We start from the raw sequence: 15,363 nt of genomic DNA on the forward strand, positions 1-15,363 counted from the left end.
AGCAGCTGAGAGCTTTTAGCCTCTTTTAGCCTCTTTGGAATCTGTGAAAGCAAGGCAGCACAAGATCGTGGTTAGTCATGTGACGGCATGTGTGAGAGAGTTAGAGAAACCTACTGCTGCTGTTGCTGTCTTGCTTTGCGCAGGTAGGCGAGGTCGGTCCTGCTCGCGCCGAGGTTGACCACCTTGGGACAGCCGTCGCGATCCTTTTCGAGTCGTGTGCACTCTGCGCAGTAGTATGCGTCCGAGACGCCTTGACCTCCGCAGATGATGCATTTGCCACCGGAAGAGCCGAAATTGCATTCCTCGCAGATGCGCACTAGCGCAGCGGGACGCACATACGAGTCGCAGATCGGGCTGCAGAGATGAACACATTGGAGAAGAAAGGAGAGGATCAGCAGTCTGAATCAGGGTGATTCGCAAGGTGATGAGAGTTGGATGGACTCACCATTTGCCGTCATCCTTTTCGCAGAGCCTGCCGATTGCGATGCCGGGCAGCTTGCGGCAGAGAACAAGATCGGGATGATGCCTGAATCATGCAGAAAAGAACAGGACGAAGGTCAGCTCAGAAAATGGCCTTAATGAGTTGGTGAAGCTTGGCTACTTACTTGGACATTGTGACGGCCAAGAGGGGGCGGCAGCTAAGACGATGGTGTGAGACTGAGAGCAAGTGGAGCGGATGGCGGTCAGGGTCTTCTAGCCAAATTGCTAAAGCGCAGCAGCGAGTGCTCGGCATATCCGAATTCCGAAATCCGATCGGGGGCTGCGCAGACAACGCAGTCCGCAGGTCCGAAGCCAGCCGCCACAGAGACAGTTGCCACTGCTCAGGGGCAGCCATTCACATGCTCTTCCGCTCAGCAGCACCTGCAGCAAAGCCTTCGGCATCGGTAAGTCCGAGCCTAACTTTCGGCGAGCGCGTGGTCAGACCGGGCTTTTTTTATTTCTAACTTTTTAATTTTTCGGTCGGCTAGGCCGACATCGGCGCGCCCGACGCAGGCGGATGTGCCCGGAGTTCTGACCGGTCTTTGCTCCACTCTAGGCACGAGCTTCCGGCACCCAAACGTGGGAGTCATGCTTTGAATCCCTTTCCCATCCTACCCATCTATGCTTCTGCGGCAGCTGCGTCGGCATCATCCGTCTCCTGCATTGAAGCCGCGATGAAGCATTCTCGACCAGGCTCGCGAGGCAGCGAGGCGCCCTCGTCGGCTGCACCCAACACTCCCGAAGCGCATGCTCACAATCCCGACTCGCCCTCCGACGATGCGCGGCTCTACTCGCGCGGCACCGGAAAACGCAATCGCGTCCACTTCTCCTGTACCGAATGCTATCGTCGAAAGCAAAAGTGCAATCGCGAGACGCCATGCCAGCACTGCATCGCTCGCAAGATCCCAGAGCGCTGCAAGACCTTCCAGCCGGGCGAGGATGCCAACGATGTCGCAACAAGGCTCAATCGCGTCGAGAGAATGCTCGAAGACCATCTTCCCAAGCTCGCTGAGCAGGTCCACCATCTCGTCTCCCTCCTCGGATCAAGCACAACGTCGCGCCCACAGCCCCACGACCCTCACCCCCGCATCCCTTCCGCCAGCAGATCCACCTGGCACGAAGGCGCTCTCGCCAGATCACCCGAGCGCACATACGCCCGAGCTAGCGACCAGGGCGACGATGACATCGACGAACTCGAGACGGGGCGATACAGTCCCAAAACCGGCTTCTACAGCGGTGGCTCCATGGACATGCGCATCAGCTCCATCCTCGACGACCTGCCCGGCAGCTCGTCCAAGTCCGCACCGCTCAATCCGCCCGTTCGCACGCTCGAGGGTCCCTCGGAGATCGACGTCGTCATGCCCGAATACGGATGTCCAACTGCACCCACTCCCGATCTTCTTGGCGCTTTCAGCACACGTGCACACTGCAGCGTGCTTATCGACCATTTCTTCAACGACATCAACTGGATGCGCCAGCCCTTCCCACAAAAGAGCTTGCGCAAGTCCTTCGAGGCCTTCTGGGACTCGGGCCCAAAGATCAACGCGCAGAACATCAACATCTTTGCGCTATTGTGCAACATTTGCGCCATCGCCATGCTCTCCGTGCAACATCGTCTCTTTCCAGAGGGCCCGCGCGATCGCCTCAAGGCCGCACGGCGCTACCACTACGCCGGCCGCAGAGCGCTGCTTATGAGCACCATCATGGGTCGCGAAGACGTCGATCAAATCGTCGCCTGGCTCGTTTCGTGTCGCTTCCTCCTCCTTGATCGTCGCATTGGCGAGGCCTACACTTTGGGCTCTTCTGCTGTCCGCGCCGCCTTCAGCATCGGTCTTCACCGTGACGGCACCAAGCTCGGCCTGTCTCCCGCCGAGACCGAGGCGCGCAGACGCGTCTGGGCCGCTGTTTACTTCCTCGACCGAGCCATGGCTCTCAATACGGGTCGTCCGGCCGTCATCGACGATCGCGTGTGCGACACTCAAGTTCCCAGCGAAGTCATGGATGAGGACATCTTTCCCGCTCCCAAACATCCACCAAAAATGCCTCCCGGCGTCGATCCTCCGACCGCCTACAGCTACACCGTCTTCCGTCAGCGCATCGCAGAGCTCGAAGGCCGCATCCTCGCCACTTTTCAGAATCTTCAGCATCCGGTCCACATCAGCGACGTTCTGGCTCTCGATAAAAGCATGCGCGAACTCCAAGACGGACTGCCCTTCTATTTCCGTGCAAAGCTCACAAAGGATGGTGTAGAGGGCGACAAATCGCTCGACTCGGTCTACGGCTTTCTCAACGTGCATCGCTTCCTCCTGCACACCGAGATCAACTCGGTCCGAATCGCGCTGCATCGCCCCTACCTGCTCCGCTCTGGAGGTCCCAATGGCGCCAAGTTCTTGCCTTGCCGTGAGGCCAGCCTTGACGCAGCTGTTCACGACCTCGAGATGCGTCGCGACTTTGTGCAGAACCTCAAGACGCTGACGCCTGCCGGCGAAGAGCCTCTGCTGTATCGCGTTCAGATCGGAACGTATAAATGGTTCCATTCGCTTCTGGTCGTCGGCATCGTGCTCCTCATGGACCCGAACGCACGCGATGCGCCCAAGCTCAAGTCGCACCTCGAGGAGTATGTCAACACCTACAAGAGCCGGCCGGCGAGCCAGCGCGACGAGATGCGCGATCGCGAGGCCAACGTGATCGGCATCTTCCTTTCGCGCATTGAACAGGTGGAAAAGATGGCAGCTGAAGCCAAGGGCAACGCATCAGGCTCACGCGCTGCGCCGCGCGCTCCAAAGAGGGGCCGATCCACCGATGCCGGCCCCAACAGCGATGCACGCGACCGACTGAACAAGTCGCGAAAGCGCGGCAAAGACGCTGGCGACGAGCTTTCCGACGAAAAGTCGGATGCGCATCTGCTGCTCAGCCTCGATGCGAGCAGATCAGGTCTCAACGGGGCTGGAAGGAGGGAGGTGGGCAATGAAGCTGATGCTGCATCCAAGTCGTATCTGGATAGACTAGCACGTGGCGCTGTCCCGTCGACAAGTGACGCGCCACAAGATGCAGGCTCGACTGCTTCGCGACAGGGATCGGGCGATTGGTCATTCGGCGGACCGCGCGGGCTATCTGGCACGGTAGACCCTAGCTCGTCCGCAAGCAGCTCCAACAGCCCTTCAACTTCATCGCTCCCAGCTGTGATGGCGAGTGGGCATGGAGTCAACGATCCCAAGGCGAATGCCTCTTCGTCTTCGACGCCCACCTGGGCACCTGCTCCCAACGGTGGCGGTGAGGATGCGCAACAGTTCTTTGACGCGTGGTACCAAGCGGAGTGGGCAGCAGCCACCATGCCATCGTACGATGCCGCCTACAATGGTGCCAACGGACTTGGCGGAGGCGCTGCAGGGGTCAGTCTCGGGCTGGATTCGCTCGCGGGCTTTAGCGGTGTGTTTGGCTCGACGTCCAATGGAGGCGGCGCATCAAGTGGGCCTGTGAGCCAAGGGCTCGGTGGAGGCTTCAATGGACTCATCGGGCCTTCGATCGGCGCACCCGGGGCTGCAGCCCCCGGGCCTGGCGCGAATGGCTCCAAGGCGTTGGCAGGCGCCGGCACTGGCGCGGGGCTGACGACCGGAGGCGGAATGAGCGAATGGATGTCGCAAGCGGGCGGGCTACCTCCAAGTTATGCGGCGACGACGACGAGCGCAGCGACATCGGATCGGCTCGCAGATCTCCTTTCAAGAAGTCAGCCGGCGAGCAACACGGATGGCTCATGGCAGGAGCAACGACACGGCGCCGGACAGTCTGTCTCGGGCTCCAGCGGCCTGCAGCCACCTGGCGCAGTCGCCGCCTCAGCATTTGGCTCGTCGGCGCCGACAGGAGCTTCAGGCTCGCAGGCACAAGGCTCGCAGGCATTGCTCACCTTTGACGGTTCGGCGCCGGGATTGGATGGTCACCAAGGGGCCGGCGCAGGCCAGCGAGATTTCGACCCTGCATTCTGGCAAACGCTCATTGCAAACGCTCATTGACAAAATCATCACCTGAAGCCACACGAGCCAATCAATTTTTTTGCGCCAGAACCCACAGTCTGCCGTGGAGAACGAATGCATCGTGACTTGCGAGACCAAGATGGTGGTCGAATGAGATGAGCGATGCGGGTGTAGTGTACATTGCGCGAGAGCCGGGGAGAGTGAGTCGAAGGGACACTTCTAGAGCGAGCAAGGACGAGAGCAGAGCGGTGTCGTTTTGCGTTTTGGGAAAGACTGAAGATAGGTATAAGTGTCCAATACTGGAGGATGTGGCTGTGATTGGGGCGTATTACAAGAGCGCCTGCTTTGCGGTGGTCCAGGTAGCGGCGGCGGCCATCATGATACCGCTAGCGACGGCCATGGGACGGACGCCGGCGGTGCACTTGAAAAGAGCGCCCGAGATGGCGCCTGCCGTGACGGCGCCTGCAATGTCGTGCTTGCCGCGCACGCCATCGATGGATGCATCGACGAGGTTGTAGATGAGCGCGACGACGCCCGCCGAGTTGCCAAAGAAGGAGCCACGACGCGTGACCTGGTTGAGCACGGCGTTGAGACGCAGACGGAAGGTGGGGTTGTCGACGCCGAGCGGACGGAAGAAGCCTTCGCGCGCACCGAGCAGGCCACCGATGGCAAGTCCGGAGAGGTAGGTGGTGCCAGTACCGTAGCAGAGGTCGTCGGACCAGCCACGCGAGGGGACGGCGGTTCGTGCGCCCTCCATGCTCGAGGGAGCGCCGTCGGTGAGATCGAGGTATTCGAGCTCATCCTTGCCGAGGCCGGCGAGCGGGGAGAGCGCGCCGAGGTTGAGCGACGAGTCGCCGAGGAGAGATGCTGCGTTGGGGACGTACTCGGCCGACGAGCCAGACGTGGACGGTGATGGCGACGAGGGGTGGACAAAGGTGTGGCTGCGAAGGTAGTCGGTGGGGCTGTCCGATGTAGGGTTCTGGGCCACGGTGGCGTCCGCCGGTGCCGGAGCTACAGCCTCGAAAGACGGCTGTGCTGTGGAGGACGAGGCCGAAGCATCGGCGGACTTGTTGGACGAGAAGGGCCAGACCATGTTGAATGAAGATGAGGTGGAGGGAGAGGACGAGAAGGAGGAGGATGCGGTGTGGTTTGCAGTTGCACGGAGACGAGGGCCAGTGTGGATGTGCTTATGGAGGTAGTGGCGGTGAAGGTAGAGTGGACGGCTTCAGTGAGCTGAGTTGATGGTCGGTGTGGGGTGGAGAACGCTGAGCGAGTCAGTCGAGTGGATGACGAGCGCTCTGGCAGATTCCTGAAAAGGAAGGGGCACCGGTGTGCATCCGCTTTCCATCAAAATCGGGACTGGGCTGTTGGCCTGCAAATTTGCCAAATTTCAAAGACTTCCGCCGCGTTCCGAAGGCGTTCGTTCGCTGCGCCCCTCGCTCACCCGGCTCTCGGCGGGTGCGACCTTCCAAATTTCCAACTTTTTTTGCACCCTTCCAACAGAACGCGGCTTACAGGTGCCTTTGTCAGCGATCCGGGACAGAGGCGTTGCACGTGATGAGATCAGATTTTGGCAGGCGAAGAAGCAGCACTGACACTGACTCTGGCTAGCAGCTTCGTGTTCTGGGCCAGATGAGCATCCTCTCCTTCGTCTCCAACCTCTGCTACCTAGATCAACACCCTCTGGCTCGGCTGCTCGCGCGCACGTTCGTCTCAAGCTCGACAGTCGCACTTGTCTTGCTTCCGGTCACGCCAACATGATCCTCACCGGAACCTCTTCCCTGCTTCGCCGCACTGCTGCGGCCGCAGCTCGCGCTCCCACCTCGCAGGCGCCCGCCTCGCTTGCCATCGCATCCACAAGCGTTGCCGCCTCTTCGACCATCCTTCCGGCTTTTGCATTCGGTGGTTCGATCCAGACCCGTAACTCCACCAAGCGTGGAGGTGGTTCGACCAAGAACAACCGCAACTCGCCCGGTAAACGTCTCGGTTACAAGAAGCAGACTGGTACGTTCCCTCTCCCTTCGACTTGCCTCACCTCCTGGCACATTTGTACGAGACGCCACTGACACATCTCGCACTATGCTTATACTGCTCGTCACTACAGGTCAACTCGTATACCCGGGCCAGATCATCTTCAGGCAACGCGGAACTTCATGGCATCCGGGCCTCAACACGGCAATCGGCAAGGACCACACCATCTTTGCTACTGCTCCCGGCTACGTTCACTTCTACTACTCCAACCCGACTCCGTCGACTTCGGCTCAGGCTGCACCTGCCTCGTCGCCATCGGGCGTAAAGCTTCCGATCAAGAAGCTCTCCCCCACCACGTTCAACGCCACCGCCCTTGTCTCCACACCCCACCCTTCGTCCAAGAAGCAACGTCGCAGGTACATTGCCGTCTCGGCCGACCCCGAGACTACCTTCCCTCTTCCAGCCGGCACTCCTCGCGAGAGGAGATTCGACAGGGTTGACCTCAACTCGCTCCAGAGCCAGATCGACCAGCTCAAGATCCACCAGCAGGCGGCCGACAACCTCGACTCGTCCTCCGCCCCCGCCTCTGCCTAAATTCTCTCTGCGTTCATCTGCCGCTGGCCTTCCATTTGTACTTGTATCCCATCTCCCTCACTCACAATGAAGACGATCTCGCACCAAAATCCCAGTAATCTATGAGATTCCCGCATTCACTGACTCACTTGCTGCCAACACCGCGGCCACGTGCTTGGATCTGCTAGGCTGAGCTCAGCCGACCAAGGAGCCACTGCTCGAGGTCCTGCCAGCCACCGCCCACGCGCACCAGGATCTTCTTGGCCTTGCTTCCCGCGCGCGCGCCTGCACTGCCCGCCGGCCGATGCAGTTCCAGCAGTCGACACGCCATCTTGCGCCCGCCGATCTCGTACATGGCTCGGTTGTCCTTGCCCGGCCCTTCCTCCAGACGCACGCCTCGCGGCAAAGGCGGATCGATGCGGTCGAGCGCCACGCCCAACCCATTGCAGATCGCCGCCACCTCGACGTCCAGCGCGTCGTTCGGATTGGCTCGGTACAGCTCAATGGCGCCAGTCGCTCCGTAGCTGCTGCCCGCCACAGAGCCAGATCCAATGCGTGAGCCAGCTCCGACAGACACACCGCGGGCGCCTCTGCCCGCTCCGTACCAAGTCCCAGCAGAAAGGCCTCCGACCGATCCGTTCTCGCTGGCCGTGGGAGTGGTTCGACCGTTGTGAAGCGAGCGCAGATTCGAGATACTGGATCGCTTCAAAGATGCTCCCGGTTCGGCCGACGGAAGCGATGCAAGCGCGGCTGCGGACAGCGGCGTCGCTCGACCAGAGGCCAGGGCGCCGTTGCGCCGCGTCGGCGGTGGCTTGCTGGGTCTCTTGCTGGGAGTGTGTGCCCCGCTCATTCCGGCCATGCCTGTGGAGGGTGCTCGCGCATACATGCTCAGCCTCTGTGCCCTCGCCACGATCGCCGGTTCGGGCGTCTGCATGCTGAGCCTCGAGGCGCCGGAATACCGCATGGGCGTGGATGTCGAGTTCTGCGACATGGCTGAGCTTGGCCTGCTTGGCGTTGATTCGCCCTCGGGGTTGCGCACAGAAAGCCGAGGGATCATCGAGTCTCGCTTGCGCGACCTGGCGTCGCCTACATTGCCTTGTGCCGAAGGCGGACGGTAGTACTGGCCAGCTGACGACGCCGGACGCGCCGGCGACGAGCCCTCGCCAAACTTGAGGTACTCGATGGACTCGTCAGCGTCATCTTGCTTGCCAGAGTCTTGCGACTGGGATGGCCACAGCACTTGCGACTGGGAGCGCGGCATGGACTGAGACTGCGGCGCACGGGCCCGATTCGATCCGGCAGCAGCGTCAAGATCATGCCACGAGGGCTTGAAACTCGAGGGTGGCGGTCGACTAGGCGTGCCCGTGGCTGCAGTGCGACTGGCTGAAGCGCCGCCGACGGCGGGTCGACCTCCGATCATGGAGATGGGCCTGGCGCCGGGCGACCTTCCGAGGACTCCCTTTTCCACTGCTCCGGTTGCCGCATTGGCCATGGAGGTAGCTCGGTTTCGGATGGGAGAGTCAAAGGCTGACGGCGAGGTGGGACCGCCGATTGACTTGCCGGCCGCTGTGCGCTGCGATGAACCAGGTACGTCGAGTTGCCGGGAGAAAGCAGAGCGCGGTGATGTGGCGGCTGGCTTAGAGTAGAGGCCGAGCGATTCGGCGGTTGCCGAGATGCGCCTGAGGCGTTGCGGCGTAGCGGCCGCGGGCGGAGTGTTTGACAGATTGGAGCCGACAGAAGAGCTGCTAGACAAGCGGCTGGGACCGCTGGCAACGCGTGAAGACGACGACGAAGCAGGCGAGATGCGTTTCTGAGAGGCGGTAGCGCGAGCGGGTGTGCCGAGACCGAGGCCAGTCTGCATTGAGGCGCTGGGGCGGAGCTTCGAAGCAACCGGAGGGAGACTTGAAGTGGACGTGGCGGGACTGGCGATGTCGTTGGTGACAGAGGAGCTGCTGCTGTCGGAGCGGACGCGACGGAAGAGGGCGTCGGTGCGTTTGAGGTCGCGTTCGGTCTTTGCCAATGCATCGCGCAGGACGCGCCATCGCGAGCGCAGATCAGACAGACGGCGCAGGATGGTGCCGTTGGAGGTCTGCCTCTCCTTGCAGCCCTTCTCGAGGCTGTGGAATACCTGCTGGCAGGCAGGGAAGTAGTAGGCCTTCTTGACGTTGAAGGTCTTTGTCAGATCGACGAGTTGGTCGTGCTTTGCTTGAACATCATATTCGGCATCGAGCTCGTCCGAGATTGCACTGCTTGGCTGTAGTCTACCGGCGGCATGGTCTTGTTGGATCTGCTCGACAAAAATGTGGCACAGGGAGACGGCCTTGTCGAGACTGTCCATCATGCCTTCGGCTTGTGTGCTGATGGATCGAAAGACGTCGAGGTATCTGTCGTCTGCGAGTTCCTTTTTGAGCCCATCGATGTCCTCTTGAACCGCGGCCCATTCTGTGCAAAGGTCGGCATACTTTGCACGCAGGCTGAGTGGAGTAAGAGCGGGAGCAAAGCCAGGGAAGGCGATGTCGTCGATGGAGCCGAGGCTATCGTCGCTCGCGGTGCTGGTGCGACGAGCTCGAGATTGGTGGCTGATGAGATCATTGTCGATGATGGAAGAGTCTGCTGCCTCCGAATCTGCGAGATCCGAGGCAGGGTCGACGAGGTTGGCGAGGCGGACTTCGAGCTGCTGCATGACGCGTGAGAGCGATTCGAGCTTCTCGTCGAGCTGCATCAATGAGAGGTCGACGCCGGCAGGAAGCGCGCCGTTGGGTGGGGTCTGTGGTGCAGTCGACGGATCCGATACGTCTGGGACAAGGCTGGGGGCCTGTTGGTTTGTACGGGAACCGTGCCTTTGCTCTTGGATGGAGAAGATGTCAGCCTGAAGGAGCTGAATGGCATCGTGTGCATCGTTGATCTCATCGCCGATCTCCATGATCTCAGCTTGACGGTCGCCAAGGTCGGGAAGGGGTGGAGAGAGCAGAGCATTCCTGTCGGAGTCGGCGCTGTGCGGAGGGGTCGATTTGAAGACGGGCGGAGCAAAGGGAGCCGACAGTGGTTGAGGTGTGCGGACGTCAAAGCTAGTATCAAGCTGTGCATTCGTCTCAAGAGGGTCTGGGCGGCTTGAGGATGCGTCAAGTGTAGGCGCTTCGGCCAGAGTGAGGCCGGCGATGGTATCGGCAAGATCGGAGGCGGTGAGAGGAAGGCCGGTTCGCGCGTCGTGGAGAGTTCGACTCTTGCTCGGCGAGTTGGCGATGGATGAGCTGCGAGCGGGGACAGCGGCTGGGCTCATGATGACCGAGGATGAGCGAGAGGGGATGGAGACGCTGCTGGATGAGCTGAGGATGGAAGCCGAGCGAACGTGACCTGCGCGCCGAGATGCGGGCGAGCTCGGGAACGGAACGCGTGGCGAGGCGGCATCCTGCGCACTGGAGGCGTATCGTTCCCGAGACGGCATTGCGCTGGACATGATGATGTGTGCAGTTCTTCCAGAGGTGTCAGCAGTGGAGAAGAGAGGCACGCATTGCGTCGAGATGGCGATTGTGTTGCAAGATGAAAGGGGTTGGGACGATGGGCGCTTTGCTGCAGTTGGCAGGTGTTGGTGTCACCGAGACCCTGTCGACCACAGCCGCCGCCGCGCTGCCAAATCGTGAATCCAAATCCACGCGCACGCGCCTTGCTCGCCCCTCTGCCTTGAGCCTTGCTGGCCCAACATTCCCAACTCGACGCGGACCCCTCCCAAATCGGGCTTCCACAGTCTAACAGCTTGGGAATTTCGCGAAAAGACCAACACCGACCAAACCACCCTCGCACCGCTTCTCCCACCGAACAGACCTTCCGCGCGCACAGGCTTCGACCTTTCTTCTCACACGCCACCACCTCGCAACGGCAACGACAGTTCCTCGCAGTACGCCATGTCCTCTCACTGAGGCTGCAAAAGCTGGATAGACGAGGCTCGGACGCATCCTTCGAGCGAGAGTCGCCTCCGCAAGGCCCATGGCGCTCACTACACCTACCGGTATGGCAGGCCTCGCCGCCTCGGAGGAACCCGCCACCATCGTCCGCATCCTATCTTGGGTCGCGCTAGCTTGGTACATCATAATCTGGAGCATCTGCTTGCTTGGTCTCAGCCTTGCGCGTCAGTTTGCACGGCCCGAATCACCCAGATCTCCGCTCTCTCCACCCAGGACCTCGACCCTGCTCACCAACGAATCCGAGAATTCACGCAGCTTCGACTCTCTCCAGCGCCGCCAACAGCAAAATGACGATGACCATGCCGAATGCGTGCCCGGTGTTTCGATCCTGCGTCCGCTTAGCGGGCTCGACTGCAATCTCTACTCCAACCTCGCCTCGTCGTTCGTGCAGGACTACCCCATTTCCCGCTTCGAGATCATCCTCTCCATTCGAGACGCGGCGTCCACGCCAGAGGCTGCAAAGGTGCTCAACGTCGCACGCATGGTCATGGCCGCTCATCCGCGCGTCGACGCCCGCATCATCGTCGGCGACCATCTCGCCGGAGTGAATCCAAAGATCAACAACCTCGTCCGCTCCTACGCCGCCTCCAAGTACGACATCATCTGGGTCGTCGACAGCCAGGTATGGACGCCCACAGGCGCTCTCGCACGTGCTGTCGATCAGCTCCTGCTCGAGCCTGCCGAACGACCGCGCCCATCGCCCAGCTGGCTGCCTCGCAAGCCCCACGGCCAGCGCGTCGGCCTCGTCCACCACGTCCCCTTTGCCGTCCTCCCTAGCACCTCGTGGGGCTCCAAGATCGAGAGGGTCTTTCTGTCAACCACCCACGCAAAGATGTACCTCGCTCTCAACGCTCTCACCATCGATTCGTGCGTCATGGGCAAGAGCAACATGTATCGCAAATCCGACCTGGCTTGCGTACCCGATTCCTTCTTCAATGTCTCCCAGCACGGCAGCCAGGGCGAATCCAATGCGATCGGAAGCTTTGCCTTTTCCCACCAGTCCGATCCAGCCACTGCGGATACGTCGGCACCTGCGTCCAAAGCGCCGCAAGAGATGCCAAACGAACAGCTCAAGACTCTCTCGCGCCCACTCGCACGTTTCTCCATCTACCTCGCCGAAGACAATATGCTTGCGCAGTCGTTGTGGAATGCACCGCTCGACCTCTCGCACACGCTGTCCGCGTCCGACCTGGCCTACACTTCGGTAGGCGACATCCGTACGCTCGCCGATTATACGCGCCGCCGCATGCGCTGGATTCGTGTGCGCAAGTACATGGTCCTGGCACCTACCTTGCTCGAGCCCCTCACCGAATCCCTCCTCTCGGGCTTCATCGGCTGGTTCGCACTGTCTTCGCTCGTTCTACCCATGCTGGCTGACCCTTCGGTATCGGCTTCCGGATGGTCGTGCCTGCTCTTCTTTTGCCTTCATTTCGGCGCCTGGTTTGCCGTCGACTTTGCCGTCTTCAAGCGACTCTCGGTGGCCCACGAATTCTTGGCGTGCAATCCGGGCGTGGACAGCGCCGACACGATGAGCGTGGTCGAATTCGGCGCCGCCTGGGCGCTGCGCGAATCGCTCGCGCTTCCCATCTGGGCGTGGGCCATCCTGGGAAGCACGGTCTCGTGGCGCAACAAGACCTACCGCATCCTCAAGGGCGGTCGTGCCGCCTTGGTTGCCTCCTCAGCTTCGGACGGCAAGCCCAACGGCCGACGCACTGGCGCTGGCGCACGTCGTCGCGAAGACCTCGATCCGCTCTTGCATTCTACCGACTGATGGACCATCATTATGCACAAGACGAAATCATTCACGACATGGGTTTATGATTACGATGATTGCGCACAAGGTCTGAGCACTGGTTGTGAAAATCGGGCTGGCTTTTATGGAGGTGCAATCAGGCCGTGGCCGAGGAGAGCATCTTTTGGAGCGTGTCGCACTGCTCGAGAACGGCGCGCTTGGAGGTGCCGCCCTTTGCGTCGCGGCGCTCGACACTCTGCTCAAACGACCACACCTGCATCACGTCGTCGCCAAACTTGTCCGAGAGCGATTTGAGGTCGTCGAGAGTGAGCTCCGAGAGCAAGCAGCCCTTCTGCTCCGACAGTCGCACGGCGCTTCCCGAGATATGGTGCGTCTCTCGGAAGGGGATGCCCTTCCTCACCAGGTACTCGGCCAGGTCGGTGGCGAGCATGTCCGGGGTGAGCGCCGCCTTCATCTTTTCGGGGAAGATGTTGAGGGTGGAGATGACGCCGGTGGCAATCTGCAGACCATCCTTGGTGGTGTCGACGGCGTCAAAGAGCGGCTCCTTGTCCTCCTGCAGATCCTTGTTGTACGTGGAGGGGATGCCCTTGAGCGACATCATGAAGCCGGACATCTGGCCAAAGATGCGGCCGGCCTTGCCGCGGAGCAGCTCGAGGCTGTCCGGGTTCTTCTTCTGGGGCATGATGGAGGAGCCGGTGCTGTAGGCGTCGCTGAGCTGCATGAAGCCGAATTCGGAGGTCGAGTAGATGATAAAGTCTTCGGCCATCTTGCTGAGGTGCACGGCGGTCAAGCTGGCCCACATGAGGTATTCGACGACAAAGTCTCGGTCCGAGACGCTGTTCATCGAGTTGGGACCCACGGTCTGGAAGCCGAGGTCGGCGGCGATGGCGTCGCGGTCGAGGCCTGCGAACGGGTTGCCGGCGAGAGGTCCGGAGCCGAGAGGAAGGACCGAGATGCGGGGCTGGAGGTCGCGCAGGCGGGCAAGATCCGAGGCAAAGTAGGTGGCGTGGGAGAGGAGGAGGTGGGACCAGCGGATGGGCTGTGCACGTTGGAGGTGGGTGTATCCGGGCATGAGAGCATCGACCTCCTCGCGGGCGCGGGCGATCATGACTTGGATGAGGTCAGAGAGGTAGCCCTCGATGGCCTTGACTTCGTCGATGAGCCAGAGACGCATGTCGGTGGCGACCTGGTCGTTCCTGGACCTGCCTGTGTGGAGCTTGCCGCCGACGCTGCCGATGAGCTCGGTGAGGCGACGCTCGTTGGCGGTGTGGATGTCCTCGTCGTCCGGGTGGATGGCGAAGGTGCCGTTCTTCCACTCTTGGCCGACCTTTTCGAGGCCTGCTACGATCTCGTCCCTCTCCTGCTCGTTGAGGACGCCGGTCTTGACGAGAGCACGGGCATAGGCCTGGGATCCGCGGATGTCCTGCGCATGCATGCGCTTGTCGTAGGAGAGCGACTCGTTGTAGGCGAAGAGGAGCGGGTCATTCTTGCCGGTGAAGCGGCCGCCCCAAAGCTTGCGCTTGGTAAAGTCATCGGAAGTGGAAGCCATGGCGACGGATTTGCGGAGTGCCTACAAGAAGGGATGCGGCAGTCGGTTGGAGGTCGTATGAAGTGGTTGGAGGCAAGCGAGTGTATCTTCAAGATCCTGCGAGCCGAGCGCGAGCCCACTGATGAGCGGGATGGCCCAAGCGGCCGAGTGCGAAATTGGCCGTGCAGCTGCTTCTTCCATTTTTTTGCTCAAAAGATAGGCGGATGACTCGTCGGTGCTTTGTTGAGCGACGCTCGTCCCAATCCAGAGCTTAGGTCTAACAGCATTGAAATTTCCCCAGCGTTCGATCCTTCGCGGCTGTCGCTTAGGCTGGGAAAATTTCAGGGTCTTGCCGAAGGCCCCCCTTTGCAATTGCATTCCGGGTCGAGACGATGGCAGGCGGCCCACTCTATCCGCGTCCCGAGAAGGACCGCTTGCGAGGCCCTCGAGGCTGCAAGCCATCAAAAGCCCTGGCATGCTGGCGCACACGCATAAGCTCGGTACTTCGAGCCTGCTGCACACATCGGAATGCGCCTCAAATCGCAGCAGTGACAGCCGCCAGGCGTTGCGGAGCGTTCTGGCGACGTGTCGTGAGGACGCGGACGTGCTCTGCTCTGCCATGTGCAAGGCAATGTTGGTCTCGGACGATGCAAGAGGCGAGCAATGTGGGCGAGGCGAGCGGGGCGAGCGAGGCGAGCGCGGCGTGAATTTGCCTGCAGGTTTCAGGACGTGGCTGAATATGTCGGACACGGGTGGGCTGCAGCAGCGTCTGGCGAGTGTGTGGGTCAAACGTCCGAAACAGAAAAGAAAAAATAAAGACGCAGGCTTCCGCTCGTCGGTACTCACACGGGGTTTCATGCGAACCCTGTGGCCCTCTGGCTCCGTGGCTCTGTGGCACCCAGCACTGGCATGTCGCAGATCCTTCGACTGCTGACGGCTTGAATTGACACGTCCAAGTCGCGTCGACTTGTCGTTTGCGCGTCCGTTGGCTCACAGACTCATCCCGCTCGGACAGCACGGCGATTCTGCTAACTTAGCCCCGGAGGTTACCATGTTCTACTGTGGCAGCTGCGATCAGCCATCCGTAGACAGCATACACAGCTGTGGCCGAGCCATTCAAAGAAC

At 60.9% G+C, this 15,363-nt stretch overlaps 8 protein-coding genes across 8 annotated transcripts; 3 read left to right on the forward strand and 5 right to left on the reverse strand.

The window, feature by feature from the left end:
* Nucleotides 1-110: 110 nt before the first annotated feature.
* On the reverse strand, nucleotides 111-613 carry PAN0_013d4801 (PHF5-like protein; the record flags this gene model as incomplete). Its single annotated transcript, XM_014799928.1, has 3 exons — nucleotides 111-354; nucleotides 446-526; nucleotides 606-613. The coding sequence occupies 3 exons, from the start codon at nucleotides 611-613 to the stop codon at nucleotides 111-113; spliced, it is 333 nt and encodes a 110-aa protein (XP_014655414.1).
* A 226-nt stretch (nucleotides 614-839) lies between these two features.
* PAN0_013c4802 (uncharacterized protein) lies at nucleotides 840-4,490 on the forward strand (the record flags this gene model as incomplete). Its single annotated transcript, XM_014799929.1, has 2 exons — nucleotides 840-884; nucleotides 969-4,490. The coding sequence occupies 2 exons, from the start codon at nucleotides 840-842 to the stop codon at nucleotides 4,488-4,490; spliced, it is 3,567 nt and encodes a 1,188-aa protein (XP_014655415.1).
* Nucleotides 4,491-4,779: 289 nt separating this feature from the next.
* PAN0_013d4803 (Tim17-domain-containing protein) lies at nucleotides 4,780-5,544 on the reverse strand (the record flags this gene model as incomplete). Its single annotated transcript, XM_014799930.1, has 1 exon — nucleotides 4,780-5,544. One exon carries the CDS (start codon nucleotides 5,542-5,544, stop codon nucleotides 4,780-4,782), a length of 765 nt encoding a protein of 254 aa, XP_014655416.1.
* A 664-nt stretch (nucleotides 5,545-6,208) lies between these two features.
* PAN0_013c4804 (mitochondrial 54S ribosomal protein YmL2) lies at nucleotides 6,209-7,016 on the forward strand (the record flags this gene model as incomplete). Its single annotated transcript, XM_014799931.1, has 2 exons — nucleotides 6,209-6,455; nucleotides 6,556-7,016. 2 exons carry the CDS (start codon nucleotides 6,209-6,211, stop codon nucleotides 7,014-7,016), a joined length of 708 nt encoding a protein of 235 aa, XP_014655417.1.
* Nucleotides 7,017-7,179: 163 nt separating this feature from the next.
* On the reverse strand, nucleotides 7,180-10,452 carry PAN0_013d4805 (uncharacterized protein; the record flags this gene model as incomplete). Its single annotated transcript, XM_014799932.1, has 1 exon — nucleotides 7,180-10,452. One exon carries the CDS (start codon nucleotides 10,450-10,452, stop codon nucleotides 7,180-7,182), a length of 3,273 nt encoding a protein of 1,090 aa, XP_014655418.1.
* A 527-nt stretch (nucleotides 10,453-10,979) lies between these two features.
* On the forward strand, nucleotides 10,980-12,728 carry PAN0_013c4806 (glycosyltransferase family 21 protein; the record flags this gene model as incomplete). Its single annotated transcript, XM_014799933.1, has 1 exon — nucleotides 10,980-12,728. One exon carries the CDS (start codon nucleotides 10,980-10,982, stop codon nucleotides 12,726-12,728), a length of 1,749 nt encoding a protein of 582 aa, XP_014655419.1.
* Nucleotides 12,729-12,846: 118 nt separating this feature from the next.
* PAN0_013d4807 (argininosuccinate lyase) lies at nucleotides 12,847-14,259 on the reverse strand (the record flags this gene model as incomplete). The annotated part of the gene is made up of 1 exon (XM_014799934.1): nucleotides 12,847-14,259. The coding sequence occupies one exon, from the start codon at nucleotides 14,257-14,259 to the stop codon at nucleotides 12,847-12,849; it is 1,413 nt and encodes a 470-aa protein (XP_014655420.1).
* Nucleotides 14,260-14,280: 21 nt separating this feature from the next.
* On the reverse strand, nucleotides 14,281-14,859 carry PAN0_013d4808 (uncharacterized protein; the record flags this gene model as incomplete). The annotated part of the gene is made up of 1 exon (XM_014799935.1): nucleotides 14,281-14,859. The coding sequence occupies one exon, from the start codon at nucleotides 14,857-14,859 to the stop codon at nucleotides 14,281-14,283; it is 579 nt and encodes a 192-aa protein (XP_014655421.1).
* Nucleotides 14,860-15,363: the final 504 nt, after the last annotated feature.

This window comes from Moesziomyces antarcticus, assembly GCF_000747765.1.
Source record: "Moesziomyces antarcticus DNA, scaffold: scaffold_v10013, strain JCM 10317, whole genome shotgun sequence".
Lineage (NCBI taxonomy): Eukaryota > Fungi > Basidiomycota > Ustilaginomycetes > Ustilaginales > Ustilaginaceae > Moesziomyces > Moesziomyces antarcticus.